Source organism: Pseudophryne corroboree, chromosome 4 (assembly GCF_028390025.1).
Source record: "Pseudophryne corroboree isolate aPseCor3 chromosome 4, aPseCor3.hap2, whole genome shotgun sequence".
In the NCBI taxonomy this organism is placed as follows: domain Eukaryota; kingdom Metazoa; phylum Chordata; class Amphibia; order Anura; family Myobatrachidae; genus Pseudophryne; species Pseudophryne corroboree.
The window spans coordinates 480486343-480513120 of NC_086447.1; the positions used below are offsets into that span (position 1 = coordinate 480486343).

Below are 26778 nucleotides of genomic sequence, written 5' to 3' on the forward strand. Positions count from 1 at the left end.
TCCATGCGAAACTTGGAAAGTTTCACAAATCTGTTTGGCCATCAGGCTGTGGATTATCAGGTTTTGCTGGGGGGTTGTCTTGCTACCCATGGTTGCTTAATCTTGGGCTTAGTAGACTTTGAGGCATTTGATGCTTGTCCTTTTTTATTTTCCTTGTGGACGAAAGGTATGAAAATTTTAGCTCTTAGGTCCTGGTGTAGAAGCTGAAGGGAGATCAGCATTTTTGGCAGCAGCTGCCATTATTTTGTTTAGTTCTTCTCCAAACAGAACATCTCCCGAAAAGGGTAGTACTTCCAGAGTTTTCTTGGAGCCTAAATCCGCTTTCCAAGAGCGTAACCAAATAATGCGTCTTGCAAGCACTGATGTTGCCGACGCTTTTGAGGCCAACACACCAGCATCAGGCTTGCGGGCGGTGAGGTGCGGTCCGAGCAGCTGGTGTCACACTTAACGGAATGATCTCTGACATCATGCCACGCTGCGCAGTATACACTGCTGGGGCATGGCACCAGCGGTGGGTGATGGAGCTGTAGCGCTGATGTCTGCAGACTTACAGTGCTGACAAGCTCAGAGAAAAAAACAACTTTTAAAATTAAAAGCATAGGGCTGCTATAGCATCCACCTGTAAAGGTGCATTCCAGCTTCAAGCAACAAATAGGGAGATGAACCGAGCATTCTGTGAAGCCGGAAAGCTTAACTGTTTTGTGCCTCGACTCTCATCCACCACCTACAACCCCAATGTTCTCCCTGTGGAGCCCTATGAACCCCCGAAGAAGAAAAGGAGATTTATGGTAGACTTACCATGGTTAAATCTCTTTCTGCAAGGTACACTGGAATCCACAGGGAATACATCGGGGTGTAGAGTTGGATCTTGATACGAGGCACTAACAGGCTAAAGCTTTGACTGTTCCCAGGATGCACTGCACCGCCTCCTCTATAACCCTGCCTCCAGGCACTGGAGCTCAGTTTCGATAACCAGTCCAATGCAGTAGCAGGTAAAAGAGACAGCATATGTTACTCACATTGAACGACATTCTCATGACAAGAGAAGGGACCAGCGGCTAATGCCATACAAACCCAAAGAAGCTAAGTGCGTCAGGGTGGGCGTCCTGTGGAATCCAGTGTACCTCGTAGAAAAAGCTTTAACCATGCTAAGTCTACAATAAATCTCCTTTTCTGCAGCGGAGTACACTGGGATTCCACAGGGAATACATCGGGGATGTCCTAAAGCAGTTCCTCATGGGAGGGGACGTACCGTAGCGGGCACAAGAACCCGGCGTTCAAAGGAAGCCTCCTGGCAGGTGGAAGTATCAAAGGCACAGAACCTAATGAACGTGTTCACTGAGGACCATGTAGCCGCCTTGCACAATTGTTCAGAGGATGCGCCACGGCGGGCCGCCTAAGAAGGTCCAAAAGACCGAGTAGAATGGGCTTTGATAGCAGCAGGAGCTGGGAGTCCAGCCTGAACATAGGCTTGTGCAATCACCATTCTAATCCATCTGGCCAAGGTTTGCTTATTCACAGGCCACCCACGTTTGTGAAAACCAAAAAGTACAAACAGGGTATCTGACCTCCTGATAGAGGCAGTCCTCTCCACTTAGATAGGGAGAGCCCGTACCACATCCAAAGACCGTTCTTTGGAAGACAAACCAGAATAGATAAAAGCTGGGACCACAATCTCTTGGTTAAGATGGAAAGAAGATACCACCTTAGGGAGATAACCAGGGCGAGTTCGAAGAACTGCCCGGTCACGGTGAAAAATCAAATCCGACACCCTTCTAGCAGAGGCAATAGCCAGCAGAAACACGACCTTTAGCTTAAGACATTTAAGGTCCACAGACTCAAGAGGTTCAAATGGAGACTCTTGTAGGGCATTTAAGACCACAGACAGATCCCATGGAGCCACAGGAGGGACATAGGGAGGCTAAATCCATAAAACACCCTGAGTGAAAGTATGAATGTCAGGAATAGACGCAATTTTTCTCTGAAACCACACCGACAAGGCAGATTTATAAACCTTGAGGGAGGCCAGACGAAGGCCTAAATCTAGGCCTTGTTGCAGAAAAGACAGAAGCCTGGAAGTTCTGAACGAATAGGCATCATAATTCGTAGCAGCACACCATGTGAAGTAAGAGTTCCAGACCCTGTAATAAATCCGTGCAGAAGCCAGTTTGCGGGCCTTCATCATAGTTTGAATAACCGCATCAGAGAATCCCTTGGCCCTTAGGAGTGAAGCTTCAAGAGCCACGCCATCAAAGCCAATCTGGCCAGGTCCGGGTAGACACAAAGGCCCTGAACGAGGAGGTCTGGGCGTTGAGGAAGTAGACGAGGACGCTCTTTCGATAGAACCAATGCCGTCTGGGCCACGCTGGAGCAACTAGAGCTAGTATTCCTCTTTCTTGCTTGAACTTACGTAGTACCCAGGGCAGGAGTGACACTGGAGGGAACACGTAAGGAAGCCGAAATTTCCATGGAATTGCCAGTGCATCCACAAACGCTGCTTGAGCATCCCTTGTCCTTGATCCGAAAACTGGAACCTTGTGATTGTGTCGAGACGCCATCAGGTCTACATCTGGTAGGACCCACTTGGACACTAGGAGCTGAAAGACTTCCGGATGAAGACTCCACTCTCCAGCATGAACGTCCTGACAACTAAGGAAATCCGCTTACCAGTTGAGGACTCCAGGAATGAACACTGACGATATTGCTGGCATATGGCGTTCCGCCCAACGGAGGATTTTTGATACTTCCAGCATTGCCATGCGGCTTCGAGTGCCGTCTTAATGATTTATGTACACCACCGTGGTGGCATTGTCTGATTGTACTTGAACAGACCTGTTCTATACTAGAGGCAGGGCCAGTGTCAACGCATTGAACATTGCCCACAATTCCAGAATGCTTATTGGGAGGAGAGATTCCTCCCTGGTCCACCGACCCTGGAGAGATTGTTGCTCCAACACTGCACCCCAACCACGCAGACTGGCAACCGTTGTCAGGAGGACCCAGTTGGAGATCAAGAAGGAACGGCCCCTGCTCAACTGTTTGTCCTGTAGAAACCAGCTCAGTGACAGACTAACCTCCGGAGTCAAGGAGATCATTTGAGACCTGATCCGATGAGGCAGGCCGTCCCACTTGGAAAGGATTAACCTCTGCAGAGGGCGAGAATTAAATTGAGCGTACTCTACCATGTCGAAAGCCGACACCATGAGGCCTAGTACTTGCATCGCCGAGTGTATCGACACTCTTGGGCAAGAGAGGAAGTATCTGATCCTGTCCTGAAGTTTCAGGACTTTCTCTGGAGACAAAAACAATTGTTGGCTTTGTGTGTCCAGCAGTGCCCCCAGATGCACCATGCTCCAAGCAGGGACCAGCTAGGACTTTTTCTAGCTGATGAGCCACCCGTGGGCTTGTAGGAATTGCACCGTCAGTTCCAGATGACTTAGGAGAACCTCTTGGGAGTTCACCAGGATCAGCAAGTCGTCCAGATATGGCAGGATCCTGATTCCCTGCCGGCGGAGAAGGTGAAGATCCAAGGGGCTGTGGCCAATCCAAATGGCAGGGCCTGGAATTGATAATGTAGGTTGCCAATAGCAAACTGCAGATATTGCTGATGCGACATGGCAAAGGTATGTGCAGGTAAGCATCCTGTATGTCCAGGGATACCATATAGTCTTCAGGTTCCATGGCCAGCACAATAGAGTGCAGAGTTTCCATACGGAATTTGGATACTCTCACAAATTTGTTCAGTGATTTGAGGTTGGGTTTAGGCTGGAAGGACTCATTTGGCTTCGGAACTAGAAACAGGGTCGAAAAGCATCCCCTGCCTCTCTGAGACAGAGGTACCGGCACTACCACTCCTGTGTCCAGGAGGGATTGTACAAGCAAGTGTAGAGCTTGCGCTTTTAACGGATCCGAAGGGATAACCATTGTGCAGAACTGGCGAAGTGGATGTCTCTTGAAAGAAATTGCATGCCCGTGAGAGACAACGTCCTGCACCCAGGCATCTGAAGTGGTCTGTAACCAGGCCTGGGTGAACTGCAGAAGTCGGTCTCCCACCCTGGGGTCCCCCAGGGGGTGGCCCGGCCCGTCATGCAGCAGGCTTGTCTTGTTTGGTAGCAGGCTGATGGGCGGCCCAGGATTGTTTAGGTTTGGGCTTAGTGGTTTTGGAAGCACGAGCCTGTCTCGGGTACGCCTGGCCTTTTGCTTTCCATGGAGGTTTAAAGGAACGAAAAGTGGTACTTAGCCTTCGGAGCAGAAGGATTAGTACTTGGGAGAAACGTAGTCTTGGCAGTCGCCAAGTCAGTCACAATCTTGTTCAAATCCTCCCCAAATAGGATGTCTCCCTTAAAAGGGAGCACCCCCAAGGTCTTTTTGGAGTCCAGGTCCACCTTCCAGGACCTCAACCATGAAGTTCGGTGAGCCAGGATAGACGTAGTAGATGCCTTGGCCGCCATTACACCTGCCTCAGAGGCCGCCTCCTGAATATAGTGGGAGGCTCTGGTAATATAAGACAGATATTGTCTGGCAGTGTCAGAAAAATCCTGAGACAACTCATCCTCAATTGCCTGAACCCATGCTTCAAAACCTTTCGCAGCCCAGGAGGCTGCCATAGTGGGTCTATGTACAGCACCAGTTAGAGAGTAAATAAACTTTAAGCAACCCTCCACATGCTTATCTGTCGGTTCCTTCAGTGAGGTGACAGTGGTGACAGGCAGAGTAGATGATACCACAAGACGGACGACATGAGAGTCCACCGGCGTTGGAGTTTTCCACTTGTTACTCAACTCCGCAGGGATAGGATAACGAGCTAGCATCTTTCTAGACATGGAAAATGTATTTCCTGGAGACGACCTGGATTTCTGACATATGTCAATTAAATGGTCAGAATGTGGTAAGACTACTTTAGTAACCTTCTGACGTTTGAACTTATCAGGTTTCTTAGACTCAGTAGTGGGCTTGATCTCATCATCTATTTGGAAAATCAGCTTAATAGCCTCCACTGGGTCAGGACCATCAACCTGGGTTGTAGATTCCTCATCAGAAGCAACTGTATTAGTGTCTAACAGATCAGTATATTCCCCATCCTGATCGGAAGAATTATCCGAAATATTAGTGGATTGTGAGGCCGAAATGTCCCGCTTAGATGATCCCTTGGCCCCACAGGCACATGGGGTAGACTTTTGTCTAACCAAAGACTGATTTAATTGTTGTATCTGGGTAGACAGAGTGTCCGCCCAGGGCGGATTAACTACAGGGACAATATGTGGCTGTAATGGCACAGGAGGTCCCACAGGGGGCATAAGACGTGTTACAAGCATATTCAACATACTTGAGAACGCTGCCCAAGGTGGGTCCTGATTGGCCACAGGTGCTGCGGGTTGACTGGGAGGTATATGGCACCCAGTGCCTGAACTAGCAGCTAAAACTTCCCCCTCAGGTATATCCGTGGTGCCAGCACTGCAGGATGCAGAAGCGTCCGCGGATTTCCCGCCCTGTGTGGCAGACATTATAGGGAATGTAGCCTTAGAGCGTAACAGTACAATATAGCCAAACACAATACCTGCAAATAACCACCTGTGTTATGTGACAGTAAATACAGGGCACAAACAGAGGCTTTAAGCGGTATGAGGTACTGAAATACACAGTAAAAAATACCAAACCGTATATACTGTGTAGCACTATATATATATATATATATATATATATATATATGAGACCCTGACGCACCTAGCCCCTCAGGGTACAGAATATGGTGATAGCAATGAGTGTGATACACGAGAATGAAATCCACACATCAGCTACAGGCACACTCAGTCGCAGGTACAATGCAGAAGTTATTACAGATAAACAATCAAACTGCACTGAACAAGTAAAACTACATATAAATATGTATGAATATAGCTATATCAATGCATAGTAGATACTGGATGTATATCACAGAATACTTGTACTAAATATTCAGATAGCAGCACACTTGTTCTTAACTAACACTGTCTAAAATGACATGTAGAATACTTAAGTGCCTGTAAATGCACAGCGCTGATGAGACAGGCTTTGTGAGAGGTAACGGGTGAAGCTTGCAAAATGCAGGCATGTCGCGATTGAGCCTGTGACTGCTTCTTCACGTGGTTGCTCAGAGGTCCAATGGTGCGACTTTGTACACAAGCAAAGTACAGTATGCAATGCCACCAGTTAGTGTCTCTGTACACATACCCACGGTTGTAACATTAGCATATTTTAGCAGAGCCACTGTGTACAGCATAGGTCTGCAAACTCGGCCCTCATTACCCCACACAGTGCATGTTTTGCAGGTCTCCTCACAGAATCACAAGTGAAATAATTAACTCCACCTGCGGACCTTTTAAAATGTGTCAGTGAGTAATTAATAAACCTGTGCACCTGCTGGGTTACCTGCAAAACATGCACTGTGTGGGGTAATGAGGACCGAGTTTGCAGACCTATGGTGTACAGGATCGCAGTAGTGATGGCATTTGATCCACCTCTGAATCAGGCCCAATATTCAGCATGATCATGTAGATGGGGATCCTCACAGGTTCAAATCTAAGAAAGATCAGCAGGACTAGATCACTGTACAGAGATCCTAGCACCAGGATACACCCCAGGCACTCAGCTATGTTGTGAGCTGTCCTACTGAGCCTGGCCACCATTCATGAGCTTCTGCATTCCTCTAGGCCACAGGTTCTCAAACTCGGTCCTCAGGACCCCACACAGTGCATGTTTTGCAGGTCTCCTCACAGATTGCAAGTGAAATAATTAGCTCCACCTGTGGACCTTTTAAAATGTATCAGTGAATAATTAATACACCTGTGCACTTGCTGGGTTACCTGCAAAACATGCACTGTGTGGGGTCCTGAGGACAGAGTTTGAGAACCACTGTTCTAGGCTAACATTAAACAGCACGCTTTCATTGTCCAGGATGAGCACCATATCCACTGATCATTTTTTGGTAATGCACTGCTTTGTTTGGGGACTCTGACTCTGCTGGATCGCAGATAAAACTGCAACCTACCACAGGCACTACAAATTGTATAGTGTGTTCTTAGGGATATTCAACATAAAAGAAATTATCAATAATACGACTCTGCATTGCTTATTAATTCACATAATTCTGGAGGGTTCCATCTCTACCAGACAGTTGTTTGCAAAGCCTGAGCCATGACCAGAATATTCAGTATTAGCCACCCAAACTAGCTTAGACTAACATGAGCTAGATTTCAAATGTTGCTCATAATATACATATAAAAATAATATTTGGATGCTCTGCAATCAGGTAGAAAGAACACACACCTGGGTGACAATATATAAACACATCCTGAATAACATACCCAAGAGTTTTTACGGCCTTTTCTAGGCATGCATTTCTGCAAAGTGCATATTTTGTTTTTCTATAAACATAGATATAGCTAAATATGCGCAAAGAATCCAGTACTGACGTAACAAGGTATGTATCCTTTCATTACAATATTGCACATTTGTAATGAGAAAGAGTGAAGAGTCAGGAACATACTGTACATACAAGCTTTGATTGTAAGCTTGCGAGCAGGGCCTTCCTACTGTACCTCTCTGTCTATTTTGCCCAGTTTTGTTATATTACTGTTGTTTTAATTGTAAAGCGCACCAGAATATGCTGCGTGTCACAGACCTAAGATGAGAGAGTTCGGAACTCGGGGATTCTTCCGATGGTCGGGAAGAGGAAGCGTAGCTGGGACGAAATAGAGACGGGCGGATGTAGGTCTTCCTCATGCAGCTTTATAAGTAATTAATGCTTGAAAATGATGCAGAAGAACACTGAATAAAGAAATGAGTGATGACTTGTGAGCGATGCTGAAGAACACTGAGTGAAGAAATGAGTGATGACTGCTGAACGATGCTCAAGAACACTTGAAGAAATGAACGATGACTTGTGAACGATGCTGAAGGACACTGAATGAAGAAATGAGTGATGACTGGTAAATGATGCTGAAGAACATAGAATGAAGAAAAGAGTGATGACTGGTGAACGATGCTGAAAAACACTGAATGAAGAAATGAGTGATGACTGGTGGATGATGCTTAAGAACACTGTATGCAGGAAGCACTGGAGCACAGAGAGCTGGGAGACACACTGTAGCTAGAAGCACTGGAGCACAGAGAGCTGGGAGACACACTGTAGCTAGAAGCACTGGAGCACAGAGAGCTGGGAGACACACTGTAGCTAGAAGCACTGGAGCACAGAGAGCTGGGAGACGCACTGTAGCTAGAAGCACTGGAGCAGAGAGAGCTGGGAGACACACTGGAGCTAGAAGCACTGGAGCACAGAGAGCTGGGAGACACTGTAGCTAGAAGCACTGGAGCACAGAGAGCTGGGAGACACACTGTAGCTAGAAGCACTGGAGCACAGAGAGCTGGGAGACACACTGTAGCTGGAAGCACTGGAGCACAGAGAGCTGGAAGACACACTGTAGCTAGAAGCACTGGAGCACAGAGAGCTGGGAGACACTGTAGCTAGAAGCACTGGAGCACAGAGAGCTGGGAGACACTGTAGCTAGAAGCACTGGAGCACAGAGAGCTGGGAGACACTGTAGCTAGAAGCACTGGAGCACAGAGAGCTGGGAGACGCACTGTAGCTAGAAGCACTGGAGCACAGAGAGCTGGGAGACATTGTAGCTAGAAGCACTGGAGCACAGAGAGCTGGGAGACACACTGTAGCTAGAAGCACAGAGAGCTGGGAGACACACTGTAGCTAGAAGCACTGGAGCACAGAGAGCTGGGAGACACACTGTAGCTAGAAGCACTGGAGCACAGAGAGCTGGGAGACACACTGTAGCTAGAAGCACTGGAGCACAGAGAGCTGGGAGACACACTGTAGCTAGAAGCACTGGAGCACAGAGCTGGGAGACACACTGTAGCTAGAAGCACTGGAGCACAGAGAGCTGGGAGACGCACTGTAGCTAGAAGCACTGGAGCACAGAGAGCTGGGAGACACACTGTAGCTAGAAGCACTGGAGCACAGAGAGCTGGGAGACACACTGTAGCTAGAAGCACTGGAGCACAGAGAGCTGGGAGACACACTGTAGCTAGAAGCACTGGAGCACAGAGAGCTGGGAGACACACTGTAGCTAGAAGCACTGGAGCAGAGAGAGCTGGGAGACACACTGTAGCTAGAAGCACTGGAGCACAGAAAGCTGGGAGACACACTGGAGCTAGAAGCACTGGAGCACAGAGAGCTGGGAGACACACTGTAGTTAGAAGCAATGGAGCACAGAGAGCTGGGAGACACTGTAGCTGGAAGCACTGGAGCACAGAAAGCTGGGAGACACTGTAGCTAGAAGCACTGGAGCACAGAGAGCTGGGAGACACTGTAGCTAGAAGCACTGGAGCACAGGGAGCTGGGAGACGCACTGTAGCTAGAAGCACTGGAGCACAGAGAGCTGGGAGACACTGTAGCTGGAAGCACTGGAGCACAGAGAGCTGGGAGACGCACTGTAGCTAGAAGCACTGGAGCACAGAGAGCTGGGAGACGCACTGTAGCTAGAAGCACTGGAGCACAGAGAGCTGGGAGACGCACTGTAGCTAGAAGCACTGGAGCACAGAGAGCTGGGAGACGCACTGTAGCTAGAAGCACTGGAGCACAGAGAGCTGGGAGACGCACTGTAGCTAGAAGCACTGGAGCACAGAGAGCTGGGAGACGCACTGTAGCTAGAAGCACTGGAGCACAGAGAGCTGGGAGACACACTGTAGCTAGAAGCACTGGAGCACAGAGAGCTGGGAGACACACTGTAGCTAGAAGCACTGGAGCACAGAGAGCTGGGAGACACACTGTAGCTGGAAGCACTGGAGCACAGAGAGCTGGGAGACACACTGTAGCTAGAAGCACTGGAGCACAGAGAGCTGGGAGACGCACTGTAGCTAGAAGCACTGGAGCACAGAGAGCTGGGAGACACACTGTAGCTAGAAGCACTGGAGCACAGAGAGCTGGGAGACACACTGTAGCTAGAAGCACTGGAGCACAGAGAGCTGGGAGACACACTGTAGCTGGAAGCACTGGAGCACAGAGAGCTGGGAGACACACTGTAGCTAGAAGCACTGGAGCACAGAGAGCTGGGAGACACTGTAGCTAGAAGCACTGGAGCACAGAGAGCTGGGAGACACTGTAGCTAGAAGCACTGGAGCTGGGAGACGCACTGTAGCTAGAAGCACTGGAGCACAGAGAGCTGGGAGACACTGTAGCTGGAAGCACTGGAGCACAGAGAGCTGGGAGACGCACTGTAGCTAGAAGCACTGGAGCACAGAGAGCTGGGAGACGCACTGTAGCTAGAAGCACTGGAGCACAGAGAGCTGGGAGACACACTGTAGCTAGAAGCACTGGAGCACAGAGAGCTGGGAGACACACTGTAGCTAGAAGCACTGGAGCACAGAGAGCTGGGAGACACACTGTAGCTAGAAGCACTGGAGCACAGAGAGCTGGGAGAAACTGTAGCTAGAAGCACTGGAGCACAGAGAGCTGGGAGACACACTGTAGCTAGAAGCACTGGAGCACAAAGAGCTGGGAAACGCACTGTAGCTAGAAGCACTGGAGCACAGAGAGCTGGGAGACACACTGTAGCTAGAAGCACTGGAGCACAGAGAGCTGGGAGACGCACTGTAGCTAGAAGCACTGGAGCACAGAGAGCTGGAAGACACTGTAGCTGGAAGCACTGGAGCACAGAGAGCTGGGAGACACTGTAGCTAGAAGCACTGGAGCACAGGGAGCTGGGAGACGCACTGTAGCTAGAAGCACTGGAGCACAGAAAGCTGGGAGACGCACTGTAGCTAGAAGCACTGGAGCACAGAGAGCTGGGAGACACTGTAGCTAGAAGCACTGGAGCACAGAGAGCTGGGAGACACACTGTAGCTAGAAGCACTGGAGCACAGAGAGCTGGGAGACACACTGTAGCTAGAAGCACTGGAGCACAGAGAGCTGGGAGACACACTGTAGCTAGAAGCACTGGAGCACAGAGAGCTGGGAGACACACTGTAGCTAGAAGCACTGGAGCACAAAGAGCTGGGAGACGCACTGTAGCTAGAAGCACTGGAGCACAGAGAGCTGGGAGACGCACTGTAGCTAGAAGCACTGGAGCACAGAGAGCTGGAAGACACACTGTAGCTGGAAGCACTGGAGCACAGAGAGCTGGGAGACACTGTAGCTAGAAGCACTGGAGCACAGGGAGCTGGGAGACGCACTGTAGCTAGAAGCACTGGAGCACAGAGAGCTGGGAGACACACTGTAGCTAGAAGCACTGGAGCACAGAGAGCTGGGAGACACACTGTAGCTAGAAGCACTGGAGCACAGAGAGCTGGGAGACACACTGTAGCTAGAAGCACTGGAGCACAGAGAGCTGGAAGACACACTGTAGCTGGAAGCACTGGAGCACAGAGAGCTGGGAGACACACTGTAGCTGGAAGCTATGCAGCACAGAGAGCTGGAAGACACACTGTAGCTGAAAGCACTGGAGCACAGAGAGCTGGAAGACACACTGTAGCTGGAAGCACTGGAGCAAAGAGAGCTGGGAGACGCACTGTAGCTAGAAGCACTGGAGCACAGAGAGCTGGGAGACGCACTGTAGCTAGAAGCACTGGAGCAAAGAGAGCTGGGAGACGCACTGTAGCTAGAAGCACTGGAGCACAGAGAGCTGGGAGACACACTGTAGCTAGAAGCACTGGAGCACAGAGAGCTGGGAGACACACTGTAGCTAGAAGCACTGGAGCACAGAGAGCTGGGAGACACACTGTAGCTAGAAGCACTGGAGCACAGAGAGCTGGGAGACACACTGTAGCTAGAAGCACTGGAGCACAGAGAGCTGGGAGACACTGTAGCTAGAAGCACTGGAGCACAGAGAGCTGGGAGACACACTGTAGCTAGAAGCACTGGAGCACAGAGAGCTGGGAGACGCACTGTAGCTAGAAGCACTGGAGCACAGAGAGCTGGGAGACACACTGTAGCTAGAAGCACTGGAGCACAGAGAGCTGGGAGACGCACTGTAGCTAGAAGCACTGGAGCACAGAGAGCTGGAAGACACACTGTAGCTAGAAGCACTGGAGCACAGAGAGCTGGGAGACACTGTAGCTAGAAGCACTGGAGCATAGGGAGCTGGGAGACGCACTGTAGCTAGAAGCACTGGAGCACAGAGAGCTGGGAGACGCACTGTAGCTAGAAGCACTGGAGCACAGAGAGCTGGGAGACACTGTAGCTAGAAGCACTGGAGCACAGAGAGCTGGGAGACACACTGTAGCTAGAAGCACTGGAGCACAGAGAGCTGGAAGACACACTGTAGCTGGAAGCACTGGAGCACAGAGAGCTGGGAGACACACTGGAGCTAGAAGCACTGGAGCACAGAGAGCTGGAAGACACACTGTAGCTGGAAGCACTGGAGCACAGAGAGCTGGAAGACACACTGTAGCTGGAAGCACTGGAGCACAGAGAGCTGGGAGACACTGTAGCTAGAAGAACTGGAGCACAGAGAGCTGGGAGACACTGAAGCTAGAAGCACTGGAGCACAGAGAGCTGGGAGACGTACTGTAGCTAGAAGCACTGGAGCACAGAGAGCTGGGAGACACTGTAGCTGGAAGCACTGGAGCACAGAGAGCTGGGAGACGCACTGTAGCTAGAAGCACTGGAGCACAGAGAGCTGGGAGACGCACTGTAGCTAGAAGCACTGGAGCACAGAGAGCTGGGAGACACACTGTAGCTAGAAGCACTGGAGCACAGAGAGCTGGGAGACACACTGTAGCTAGAAGCACTGGAGCACAGAGAGCTGGGAGACGCACTGTAGCTAGAAGCACTGGAGCACAGAGAGCTGGGAGACGCACTGTAGCTAGAAGCACAGGAGCACAGAGAGCTGGGAGACGCACTGTAGCTAGAAGCACTGGAGCACAGAGAGCTGGGAGACACACTGTAGCTAGAAGCACTGGAGCACAGAGAGCTGGGAGACACTGTAGCTAGAAGCACTGGAGCACAGAGAGCTGGGAGACACACTGTAGCTGAAGCACTGGAGCACAGAGAGCTGGGAGACGCACTGTAGCTAGAAGCACTGGAGCACAGAGAGCTGGGAGACACTGTAGCTAGAAGCACTGGAGCACAGAGAGCTGGGAGACGCACTGTAGCTAGAAGCACTGGAGCACAGAGAGCTGGGAGACACACTATAGCTAGAAGCACTGGAGCACAGAGAGCTGGGAGACACACTGTAGCTGGAAGCACTGGAGCACAGAGAGCTGGGAGACGCACTGTAGCTAGAAGCACTGGAGCACAGAGAGCTGGGAGACGCACTGTAGCTAGAAGCACTGGAGCACAGAGAGCTGGGAGACACACTGTAGCTAGAAGCACTGGAGCACAGAGAGCTGGGAGACACTGTAGCTAGAAGCACTGGAGCACAGAGAGCTGGGAGACACACTGTAGCTGAAGCACTGGAGCACAGAGAGCTGGGAGACGCACTGTAGCTAGAAGCACTGGAGCACAGAGAGCTGGGAGACACACTGCAGCTAGAAGCACTGGAGCACAGAGAGCTGGGAGACGCACTGTAGCTAGAAGCACTGGAGCACAGAGAGCTGGGAGACACACTATAGCTAGAAGCACTGGAGCACAGAGAGCTGGGAGACACACTGTAGCTAGAAGCACTGGAGCACAGAGAGCTGGGAGACACACTGTAGCTGGAAGCAGTGGAGCACAGAGAGCTGGAAGACACACTGTAGCTGGAAGCACTGGAGTACAGAGAGCTGCAGTGTGAGCCTGGGGGTAGCTTGTGCAGCAACGATACTCAGGCGCTGGGGGTTTGCCCGGTGTCTGATTTTGAATTTCCTGCTCTCCTGTCATTGGCAGAGGGAGCTGATGGCGTCACCGGCCCACCACACCCACGGACACACTGAGCGTAATGGCGGCGCCCACGGAACGGGGAACTGCCGGAGGCAGCGCTCACCTAACACTGAGACCTGTATAGACCCATCCGAAGGGGTAAGCGCGGTGGCCGCTGCTCCCCGTTAGTGACACTGCGCTATATAAGAAACTGTTCATAAATACTTAAACAAATAATTGGCTTTTCATAGTGCTGTAAAATGTATTACAACAGACAATCTACCAATCCTCTGTCAGAAATCTAGGCTAGAGTAATATCTGCAGTGGCTTTTATTATGTTTCTATTATTACAGCTGATTGCATGCATTACAGCACACAGAAGAAGAAAAATGACAGAATAATGGGAATAATTTGCACCATTACCAGTGCTCATGTACTAGAGCAAATTAACGGAAACTAGCATTAAGGTGTTTATACTGCGTGGTGTTTTACCACCACCTCTCCAGCAGCCTGTCATGGTTGATATTACACATCCACCTCACTTTTCCAAATTACGGTCCAGCTGGATTAACAGCAAATGGCTGCAAAAGCTTTACTTAACTAGCTATTAACATGTTACATCCGCTGTTAGTAAGGTGATGAAATGCTTTAGCATCGATCAGTGGGCAGTACTTTGCTTGTCACTTTAGTTTACCTTTCTGCATTTCATGGAAATAAAAGGATATAGTATTTCTGAATGGATCCGCTATTACAGAGTTCCGCATGGTACCGAATGTCCCTTATATACAAAGCATTGTCAGTATACTGTAAATCATCAGTAATAATAGCAGATCCAGCATAAGGACAGTTTTCGAACAGATTTGCAACATTAAGTTACCTGGTGGGATATTAATGAGCAGCCGTGTGAACAAAAATGTAAAGAAAATATAAATTAATGGGTGGCAAATCAGGTTAGCATTCTGAACAAGTAATAAATGAGACAACAAAAGGTGGGTGTTAATGAATACAACTCTTGGTAATACCATTGCATACAGTAGGCCTCTAAATCTTGGCCAGTCCTTTGTTCTCAGGAAGAATTACAACAAAGGTAATTATCATTGTGATTTATTAAAAAAAAAAAAATGGTAAATGCCACCTGGAGACTGAGAGCCATCCATAATGTGCATTGGCATATACATAAAGAAAAGGCACCTAAATGCATTTCAGATCCAATATGGCATAATTAAAGGTATAAAGCAACCAGTATTTACAAGTGATATGCACTGTTTAATATATTTTAACTTCCAATTTAATGACCATACATGCATGCTAGCTCACACATTCAACAAAGTTTGCAATGTGGAAGATGTAATTGCAGGGGTGTTAATCAATCTTTCCAAGCTCTGGTGTAACAACTGGGACCACAATGGACTTGAAAAAACACACAATGTATTAAAATGGGTACTTTGTATTTTGAAGATTAGTTTGAAATGCACATTAGTAATGAGCAATACAACATACAAAAAAAAAATCACACAATTCTGTAAATTCAAAGAGACAAAAGAGCGGTTCATAGGTTGATCCAAACTATTTGTGAAGTTGATTATTATTTGTATAAGCTGCTTTAGGTTATGTTAATTTCACCAGCGCAGCATATAACTTTTTTTATTTCCTCACAAGCAGAGTAATGTGGATATCTGCTGGTATCTTGTAACTTTATTTCTAGGCAAATATTTTATATGGGTGATGGGTGATACATGACCATGTCATATTTGATTTGAAGCAGATTTGTAGTATTTCAAGTATGAAACTCATTCTCTGGTAAACCTTGTTATACAAAAACTCAAACAACACAGCTTTAACTAAACTTGATATTGAGTAATAATGCTACACTTGCTTCTTTCTCTTTTCAGTGTTGATTCATTTAGCAATACATTTGAACCCTGGCTGCATAAAAGAAAACAAAGTTGAAAACAGTTTAGCACAGTTTAAAGTACAAACTAGGAATGGGGAGGAACATACTATAACTGACTCTCCAAGTATGTTTTATTTCGGCAGAGTAGAGCAGGAGGCTTCCAGCAAGACCTCCTTGTTAAACCAGGCTCAAGTGTTGGCAGAGCAAAATAGTAGAAGGGACAGTTAGAGTCCTGAAGAGTCACAGGGAAAACCTGTCTTCTTGCTCTGGATTTGGACCATGCTTATCAAAAGTCAGGCTGTGAAGTAATCTCGGAAAATCCAGTCCAAGTGTGGCAATCTCTTTCACTTAAGCACATCATGTCTGTCCTTCAGTCAGTGGGTTGTGGAACAATGCTTATGTGGAGGAAGTTGTCAGGATAGCTTAGATGTTCACTTAGCCATTGCAATGGCGTCTCCAACAGAGGTTCTATACCATGGATCATCACCTGATACTTCTTCTCTCCATCTAGAAACAAAGACATCACACAATGCTCAATACATCGATAACAGTTACAAAATGATTGGTAAGCTGTATATATCCTTTTGACTGGCAAGCATTGTGATTAATGTGAGTTAATGTAAAAATAAATACATTTATTTACACAAAAAATGTGACATAATTCAGCAGCACTAAAATACTGAAAAAATGTTTTTCTGATCTTCTCCATGAACTTCAAAAGCCATTCCACATACTGTATAGATACTTTCTTTGCTGTATATAACTTTATTTTATAACTTCTAGGTGATCAGTTAACATAGCTCTTGAATGTCTACACAAATCACACAATATGACCTTCAATCTCATCATTTTTAATCAAATTTTGTTTTCATTCTTTAAGACAAGTGATAAATGAATAGCGATGTTGGTTAAATGCTGATCAGGAATCTGAGAAGTATATAAAATGTAATATCTGTTTTAAAAACTAAAGTCAGCTCATGTGAAGTGCAATTTAATATCCAAACAACACTTAAGTTTGCATTATCTGAAAAGATGATGACCTTTGAACACGTGGCAACAGTATCTCTTATGAGACAATACAATTTTGCATAAACAAGTTAACTTTCTAATCAGTAAAATTATAGTTCACTTGTTCAGAGGCTAGCACAAAGAGGAATACTTGCTAGTTAACATGGTCAGAGAACGTGATGTATAGAAGTGCGGGCAAAATAGTAATGCATGCAAATCTAACTCATCCAAACTGATTTGTACTGAGTTGTAGTATGCATACATTTAATTAATCCTTATAACGGTATTCATTTATAAAATGATTACTACATCATTATTATTTTTTTTGCCGACTCTGAGAATGAATAATTATGTGTTTGCGAGTCATCTATGATAAAGTACTCATACACTACATATTCATCCTCAATTATTCATTTGTAGGTCTCCAGAAATCGAGCACTAGAGGAGAGTAGACATTCTAAGCTGTTTGGTTAAAAGGACTTCAAATTGAAGCTGAGTCACTCTGTCTGCCCAAACTACATGGAATGCTTCTCCAAAGGAGACATCTCACACACAGTATAAACTAACTTCATAAATCACATTCATTATTGGGAAAAGTTACTTTTGCTGTAGCATTTGTGCAATTAAACATTCATACTAAAACCCCTAATGGACAGATACCAGCAGTTGGCTCCCCAAAAATATATAATGCACATTCCAAGGAGCAGACAGATTGTGCACCACAACTAGGAATCTGTCTGAGCGACTTTTAATGCATTATCTGTACAAATCGGCTGTGGTCTGTAACCAGCATTATTGCTGCAGATCTATTTTATTTTTACCACTCTGCTGGGACAAAAGCAAATAACTCAGAGGAAACAGTGGGTTTTAAAATAACTAAACACATTCTGAACACAAAAAATATATCTTCTCAGCACTGACAATTAATGGCGTTTAATTCCTCAGCACTGAAAATTAATGGAGTTTAATACCTTATTACACATCTCATGCAACCATCAAAATGTGTTTTTACTCATGTTTTAACATATTGTAGCTTACATAAAAAGTGGTCTGAATCAGTAGCCACCTAGAAAGAAAATAAGAATTTACTCACCGGCCCTGTTGAAGGAGGGGGACCTTGATTATCACCTGCTGGAGGTACAGCTTGTGAATTGCCGCCAGTACTACCTCCCTTTCCCTGGGAGCAGCTGGCAAGGCTGATTTGAGGTAACGGCGAGGGGGAGTCGCCTCGAACTCCAGCTTGTATCCTTGAGATACAATTTATACAGCCCAGAGATCCACTTGTGAGTGAACCCACTGGTTGCTGAAGTTTCGGAGACGCGCCCCCACCGCACCTGGCTCCGCCTGTGGAGCCCCAACGTCATGCGGTGGACTTAGTGGAAGCAGGGGAGGGTTTTTGTTCCTGGGAACTGGCTGCCTGGTGCAGCTTCTTTCCTCTACCCTTGCCTCTGGCCAGAAAGGATGCTCCTCTGACCCGCTTGCCTTTCTGAGGCCGAAAGGACTGCATATGATAATACGGTGCTTTCTTAGGCTGTGAGGGAACCTGAGGTAAAAAAGTCGACTTCCCAGCAGTTGCTGTGGATACGAGGTCCGTGAGACCGTCCTCAAATAATTCCTCACCCTTATAAGGCAAAACCTCCATGTGTTTTTTAGAATCAGCATCACCTTGTCCACTGCCGAGTCCATAATACTCTCCTGGCAGAAATGGACATTGCATTAATTCTAGATGCCAGCAGGCAAATGTCCCTCTGTGCATCTCGCATATATAAGACGACGTCTTTTATATGTTCGATGGTTAGCAAAATAGTATCCCTGTCGAGGGAATCAATGTTGTCTGACAGGGTATCAGTCCATGCTGCTGCAGCACTACACATCCAGGCTGAAGCAATAGCAGGTCTCAGTATAGTACCTGAGTGTGTATACACAGACTTCAGGATAGCTTCCTGCTTTCTAACCGCAGGATCCTTTAAGGCGGCCGTATCCTGAGACGGCAGTGCCACCCTTTTAGATAAGCGTGTTAGCGCCTTGTCCACCCTAGGGGATGTTTCCCAACGTAACCTATCCGTTGGCGGGAAAGGGTACGCCATCAGTAACCTCTTAGAAATCACTAGTTTCTTATCAGGGGAACTCCACGCTTCTTCACACAAATCATTTAATTCATCAGATGGGGGAAAAGTCACTGGCTGCTTTTTCTCCCCAAACATAATGATAATACCCCTTTTGGTGGTAACCGGGTTAATATCAGAAATGTGCAATACATCTTTCATTGCAGTAATCATGCATCGGATGGCTTTTGTAGACTGTACATTTGTCTCATCCTCATCTACACTGGAGTCAGACTCCGTGTCGACATCTGTGTCTACCATCAGAGCTAGCGGGCGTTTATGAGCCCCTGACGGCTTCTGAGTCGCCTGGGCAGGCGCGGGCTGAGACCCCGGCTGTCCCAAGGCTGCTGCGTCATCGAACCTTTTATGTAAGGAGTTGACACTGTCGGTTAAGACCTTCCACATATCCATCCAATCAGGTGTCGGCACCGTGGGGGCGACACCACATGTATCTGCCCCTGCTCCGCCTCCACGTAACCCTCCTCATCAAACATGTCGACACAGCCATACCGACACACCGCACACACACAGGGAATGCTCAGACTGAGGACAGGACCCCACAAAGTCCTTTGGGGAGACAGAGAGAGAGTATGCCAGCACACACCACAGCGCTATATAACACAGGGATTTACACTGCTAATAAGTGATTTTCCCAATAGCTGCTTGTTTGAATCGATTTGCGCCTAAATTTATGTGCCCCCCCTCTCTTTTTAACCCGTCTTGTACCTGGATACTGCAGGGGAGAGCCTGGGGAGCATGCTTCCAGCGGAGCTGTGAAGGGAAAATGGCGCTGGTGTGCTGAGGAAGAAGGCCCCGCCCCCTCAGCGGCGGGCTTCTGTCCCGCGTTTTCTGTAACTTAATGGCGGGGTTTTTTACACATATACAGTTAACTGACTGTATTATGTGTATTTTTTGCCAAAAGGTAATATAATTGCTGCCCAGGGCGCCCCCCCCCAGCGCCCTGCACCCTACAGTGACCGGCGTGTGTGGTGTGCTGTGGGAGCAATGGCGCACAGCTGCAGTGCTGTGCGCTACCTTAATGAAGACAGGAGTCTTCTGCCGCCGATTTCATCGTTCTTCTTCTGTCTTCTGGCTCTGCAAGGGGGACGGCGGCGCGGCTCCGGGAACGGACGATCGAGGTCAGGCCCTGTGTTCGAACCCTCTGGAGCTAATGGTGTCCAGTAGCCTAAGAAGCACAAGCTAGCTGCAAGCAGGTAGGTTTGCTTCTCTCCCCTCAGTCCCACGTAGCAGTGAGTCTGTTGCCAGCAGATCTCACTGAAAATAAAAAAACCTAACAAATACTTTCTTTTCTAGCAAGCTCAGGAGAGCCCCTAGTGTGCATCCAGCTCTGGCCGGGCACAGATTCTAACTGAGGTCTGGAGGAGGGGCATAGAGGGAGGAGCCAGTGCACACCAGATAGTACCTAATCTTTCTTTTAGAGTGCCCAGTCTCCTGCGGAGCCCGTCTATTCCCCATGGTCCTTACGGAGTTCCCAGCATCCACTAGGACGTCAGAGAAATGCATATACCTCTGCCTATTTATGTTGTCAGTCTACAAATGTTACCAGAGTAAACAAGCAGAGAAGCCTCTACAAATGTATGCAATACCAATATATAGATAGGACTGAGAGATGAGATTTCCTTCTGGACAATTATGTATTCATTTATTAACAGTTATTTAGATAGAGCTCACAGTGCTTCACAGAGAATATTTGGCCACTCACATCAGTCCATGCCAAGGGCCGGTTCAGGGGCTTTTTGCGCACCGGGCGGCCATAGGGGGCGTGGCTTCATACAGGGGGCGTTGTCAGTTCCACCCCCTGTACAGTAGTAGCGCAGCTGAAATGATGTGCTGTGCGCGATGACGTCATCGCGCACCGCACAGCAAAGGTCCTCTCCATGAAGGGAAAACAAGACGCTACGCGTCTAGTTCCCTTCGTGGAGAGGACCTTTGCTGTGCGGTGCACGATGACGTCAACTCACATCGCACATCATTACAAAAAAGGTCCTCTCCACGAAGGGAAACTAGGCGCGTAGCGTTTAGTTTCCCTTCACAGCGGGCAGCCCACGAAGGGAAACTAGACGCGTAGCGTCTAGTTTTCCTTCACTGCGGGCAGCGGGACAGCAGGCAGCGGCAGGCACAGCAGCAGTGGATCTTGCCATAGTGCGGCGCCCTCCGGAAGGCGGCGCCCCGGGCAAAAGTCCTGCTTGCCCGTGGCAAGATCCACTACTGTCCATGCCCCAGTGGAGTTTACAATCTTTGGGCCTAATTCAGACCTGATCGCAATAGCAAAATATTTCTCTAATGGGCAAAACCATGTGCACTGCAGGGGGGTGGGGCAGATATAATATGTGCAGAGAAAGTTAGATTTGCGTGTGTTATTTTGTTTCTGTGCAGGGTAAATACTGACTGCTTTAATTTTTACACTGCAATTTAGATTTCAGTTTGTAGACACCCCACCCAAATCTAACTCTCTCTGCACATGTTATATCTGCCCCACCCCCCTGCAGTGTACATGGTTTTGCCCATTATAGAAAAATCGTCACAAAACTCTTTTTTCAGGCGCTAATATATGGAAACACTCTTTATTATGAATAGAAAGTTTGTTTAATATTCTTATCCTGCAATAACGATGAGCAGCACTTAAGTCCAGCAGTGTCTGTGTGCACACAGCTAAAATAAGTAAGGCTCTTAATGCCTATACTAAAAACAATCCAATGTACCAGTGACTTTATGCGCTTATAAAAATTCAGGTGTATAAATGACTGAACACACACTGCTTCAATAGATTACTATAACTTTATATCATATAAAAATGTATTTCATACATACAAAGACAATTCATTACAGTTAATGTTAATTAATGAACGGCATCCAATGCTATACATAAAAATTGTTGGTCACGTGACTGTTATTGTGTCTACTATAGGTAGGTGAGCCCACGACAAGTGGAGACTTTTGCTAATTCTGATACTACAAACTACATTGGACCACTTTGGAGTCCACATATGTTACAAAGTTTTAATCCTCTTGTTGGGACATTATAAATGAGGATAGTTTATATATTTTTTAATGTTGCCTATAGTAGACACAATAACAGTCATGTGATCAACAATTTTTATGTATACCATTGGATGCCGTTCATTAATTAACATTAAATGTAATGAATTGTCCTTGTATGTATGAAACACATTTTTATATGATATAAAGTTATAGTAATCTATTGAAGCAGTGTGTGTTCAGTCATTTATACAGCTGAATTTTTATAAGAGCATAAAGTCACTGGTAAATTGCATTATAGAAAAATGTTGCTGTTGCGATCAGGTCTGAATTAGGCCCTATATTCCCTATCACATGCATACGTACACACATTTACAATAGGGTTAATTTTGTTGGGAGCCAATTAAGCAAACAATATATTTCTGGATTGTGGGAGCAAACCGGAGTACCTGGAGAAAACCCACGCAAGCGCGGGGAGAATATGCAAACTCCACACAGTTAGGACCCATTACCTCAGTGGTGTGAGGCAGTAATACTAACCATTACACCATCCATGCTGGAGAATAATAAGAAGTGTTATTAGGACAATCAGCAAAGGACCTAATAATCATGGATCTGACAAAATACCCCATTAAGAAGACCTCCAAAAAGGTAAATATACTGCTCAAAAAAATAAAGGGAATACTTAAACAACACAATGTAACTCCAAGTCAATCACACTTCTGTGAAATCAAACTGTCCACTTAGGAAGCAACACTGATTGACAATCAATTTCGCATGCTGTTGTGCAAATGGAATAGACAACAGGTGGAAATTATAGGCAATTAGCAAGACACCCCCAATAAAGGAGTTGTTCTGCAGGTGGGGACCACAGACCACTTCTCAGCTCCTATGCTTTCTGGCTGATGTTTTGGTCACTTTTGAAAGCTGGCGGTGCTTTCACTCTAGTGGTAGCATGAGACGGAGTCTACAACCCACACAAGTGGCTCAGGTAGTGCAGCTCATCCAGGATGGCACATCAATGCGAGCTGTGGCAAGAAGGTTTGCTGTGTCTGTCAGCGTAGTGTCCAGAGCATGGAGGCGCTACCAGGAGACAGGCCAGTACATCAGGAGACGTGGAGGAAGCCGTAGGAGGGCAAAAAAAAAAAAAAGAAGCGGCGGCGCAGACAGCGCCCACCGCGATGAAGGGTCTCGTGGCGGCGGCAGCAGTACTAATGAGTCAGACGGACTCATTACAGTGAGCTGCAGCCGGCTGTAGTAAAGCCGGAAGACTCGGAGGAGAGGAGAGGCTTTCCCCTTCTCTCCTCCACTCGAAGTCGCAGAGGGTGCTCTGGCCACGATAGAGCCGCCAGCGCTGTATCACTGCTGCCTGCAGCGTATGCGTCGCGGCTCGTCCTTGTGTGTTTGTGCATATGTAATGTGCGGCAGAGCATCGTGCCGTTCATTATAATATGTACAAACTGTGCTGAGCCCCCACAAAGCCACCACAAATACTATATTAACGGAGGGTAGGACAGCATTTTGCTGCCTGCGATCCAGCCTCCAGTTAGTGTTCTCCCGACAGTCCCCGCCCCCTCCCCAGCAGCTGCGGCCAGTCAAGGCAAGGAATGCAGAGGATACTGGTCCACAGCACACCGCACCTCCCGGCGCTCTCAGGCTGCTGGAGTGGGGAATCGGCGCTGTTGGCCACAAGATGGGCGTCCTTTGGAGTACAGCTCTCTGTGATCCCTGCCCCAAAACCCCTTCTCTGTGCTGTCCTAAACCCCCTTCTGTGATCCCTACCCTAAACCCCCCTTCTCTGTGCTGTCCTAAACCCCCTTCTCTGTGATCCCTACTCCAAACCCCCTTCTCTGTGCTGTCCTAAACCCCCTTCTCTGTGATCCCTGCCCCAAACCCCCTTCTCTATGCTGTCCTAAACCCCCTTCTCTGTGCTGTCCTAAACCCCCTTCTCTGTGATCCCTACCCCAAACCCCCTTCTCTATGCTGTCCTAAACCCCCTTTTCTGTGATCCCTACCCTAAACCCCCTTCTCTGTGCTGTCCCAAACGCCCTTCTCTGTGCTGTCCCAAACCTCCTTTACTGTGATCCCTACCCCAAACCCCCTTCTCTCTATGAAAGTAAACAAATGTATACGTACAGTAGATTCCACAGTGTGTGTGTGTGTGTGTGTGTGTGTATATATATATATATATATATATATATATATACACACACACTTTTTTTGTAACACAATTATGTTAATAGGAGCCCCTACAAGTTTGTTGTCCAGGGGCCCCCTTAAACCTTATCCGGCCCTGCTGGGGCAGGACGCTCGTCAGTCGCCACTACCGCGTGGAGCATGTAGCAGAGGAGACCCGTCTGAGTGGGTGGCCCGCTCCCTGCCTCCCCATTGCCGCCATCTGAAGCTCCCAGAGGAGGTCAGTTCATCTTTAGGTATAAACAGTATATGTTGCTTGGAAACATATACTGTTTGTACCAAGGAAAAACAATATATGTGTATGCATACCTTGTGGCATAATGTGAATTTTGGCTCATACCGTGTGGTATGATGTGAATTTTGGCTCATACCATGTGCTATTATGTAAATTTCAGCTCATACTGTGTGCTATAATGTGAATTTCGGCTCATACTGTGTGGTATAATGTGAATTTCGGCTCATACCGTGTGGTATAATGTGAATTTCGTCTCATACTATGTGCTATAATGTGAATTTTGGCTCATACTATGTGCTATTATGTGAATTTCAGCTCATACTGTGTGCTATAATGTGAATTTCGGCTCATACTGTGTGGTATAATGTGAATTTAGGCTCATACCATGTGCTATAATGTGAATATCGGCTCATATCGTGTGCTATAATGTGAATTTCGTCTCATACTATGTGCTATAATGTGAATTTCAGCTCATACTGTGTGCTATAATGTGAATTTCATCTCATACCGTGTGCTATAATGTGAATATCGGCTCATACCGTGTGCTATAATGTGAATTTCGTCTCATACTATGTGCTATACAGGTTGAGTATCCCTTATCCAAAATCTCACATTTTTGGGTCCACTGCTGAGATAATGACATATATTACTATATATTATGTGTATATATAGATATATAATATAATATACATATAAATGTGTCATTATCTCAGTAGGGGAACCAAAAAGGTGTGATTTTGAATTTTGGATAAGGGATACTCAACCTGTAATGTGAATTTCGGCTCATACTGTGTGTATAATGTCTGTTTCCCCAGTGAATCTTTCCCTTCCCTGTAAACCTCATTACAAATGTCTCACTACTCCCTCCTACTCCTACAGAGACCTTAGGCCTCTCTTTGTTACCCACTGCCACCTCCTCCTGGCATCACCCACTTTTTTCTCGTCACTCTTTCCCCAGTGTTACCCACTCTGCCTCTCACTGTCACCCTCTCTTAGGCCCTCATTCCGAGTTGTTCGTTTGCTAGCTGCTTTTAGCAGCCGTGCAAACGCTAAGCCGCCGCCCTCTGGGAGTGTATCTTAGCTTAGCAGAAGTGTGAACGAAAGGATCGCAGCGCTGCTACAAAAAAAGATTGTGCAGTTTCTGAGCAGCTCCAGTCCTACTCCTAGCTTGCGATCACTTCAGACTATTTAGTTCCTGTTTTGACGTCACGATCACGCCCTGCGTTCGGCCGGCCACGCCTGCGTTTCCCCAGGCACGCCTGCGTTTGTATCTGACACGCCTGCGTTTTTACACACACTCCCAGAAAACAGTCAGTTACCTCCCAGTAACACCCACTTCCTGTCACTCTGCGGCCAGCAGTGCGATTGAAAAGCGTCGTTAGACCTTGTGTGAAACTGCATCGACTGTTGTGAAAGTACGTCATGCGTGCGCATTGCGCCGCATACGTATGCGCAGAAGTGCCGATTTTTTGCCTGATCGCTGCACAGCGACCGAAAACAGCTAGCGAACAACTTGGAATGACCACCTCTGTCACCCACTGCCTCTCCGTCTCCCACTATGTCTCCTTCATCCACTGCCTCTCCCCTGCGTCACTATAAACCCATCACCCTCTCTCTCCTGTCACCCGCTGCCTCTCCAAAGTGTCACCCTCTTCCCGTCTTACGAATACGACGTTCCCTTTGAGGCCATGACCTTTGTTGCTAGGTCATGCCCTTGTTGTAAGGTCACGAACACCTTCATGTGACCGCACACCTTCGGCATGCACAAGGTGCGCCCCCTGTCATTCTTTCCTGGATCCGCCCCTGCATATGTTACCTTATACTGGACTGTGGTTTATTTTCTACAGTGCATTGCTGTTATTAATCTGATACATTATCATGAATGCAGCATCTGAATTACTGTATATATTTATGAAGGGGCTCAGATATTGCACTCTCTAATGGTTAGTCATAACAATGAGGTGGCAGACCCCACCCCCTCTGCAGACTGGCCACACACCTAAACATGGGCCCCTATCACTCCAATCCTTCAGAGGGGCCCTACGTACCCCAGTCCGACACTGCGGGCCTGCTATCTTTTAGATAGCAACACCAGTATGGACAGTTACTGTGCCCGCACCACCGCAGTAATACATGGGGGAGAAGCGGTATCAGTGCACATAACGTGCACTGATACTGCTTCTCCACCATAACGTCCATTCATACATTTACCCCTAGGTACTTAGGATTAGTATTTTGGTGCAGCTGAGTAGCAAAGTCTGTGGTGTGTTAAATGGGATTATTTAAGGATAGGTGTTTGTGGACAAATCTGTAAATCATTAGCAAAACGTTCCAGAGGAAAAGGGCTTTTTCTGCAAGCAAAATAGCCTCTACAACCTTTGGCAACTACAGTAAGATACTAATGACAACCATGCAATGCATCATAGGGAAGACAATCGAAGGATTAACCTGGGCCGGACCAGGGCTGTTCGACCACTGCGGATGAACAAGGGCGCCACTCTATAGAGGCACGTTG

The 26778-nt window shown here is 47.3% G+C and overlaps 1 protein-coding gene across 2 annotated transcripts in view; it reads right to left on the bottom strand.

The window, feature by feature from the left end:
* Positions 1-15070: 15070 nt before the first annotated feature.
* Positions 15071-26778, bottom strand: part of ATG5 (autophagy related 5) — a 465798-nt gene continuing 454090 nt past the window's right edge. For both annotated transcript variants that reach the window (XM_063917056.1, XM_063917057.1), the window contains one exon: positions 15071-16226. In XM_063917056.1, coding sequence (XP_063773126.1) covers positions 16090-16226 — 137 coding nt within the window. In that variant the 3' untranslated portion in view covers positions 15071-16089. The remainder of the gene's footprint in view (positions 16227-26778) is intronic.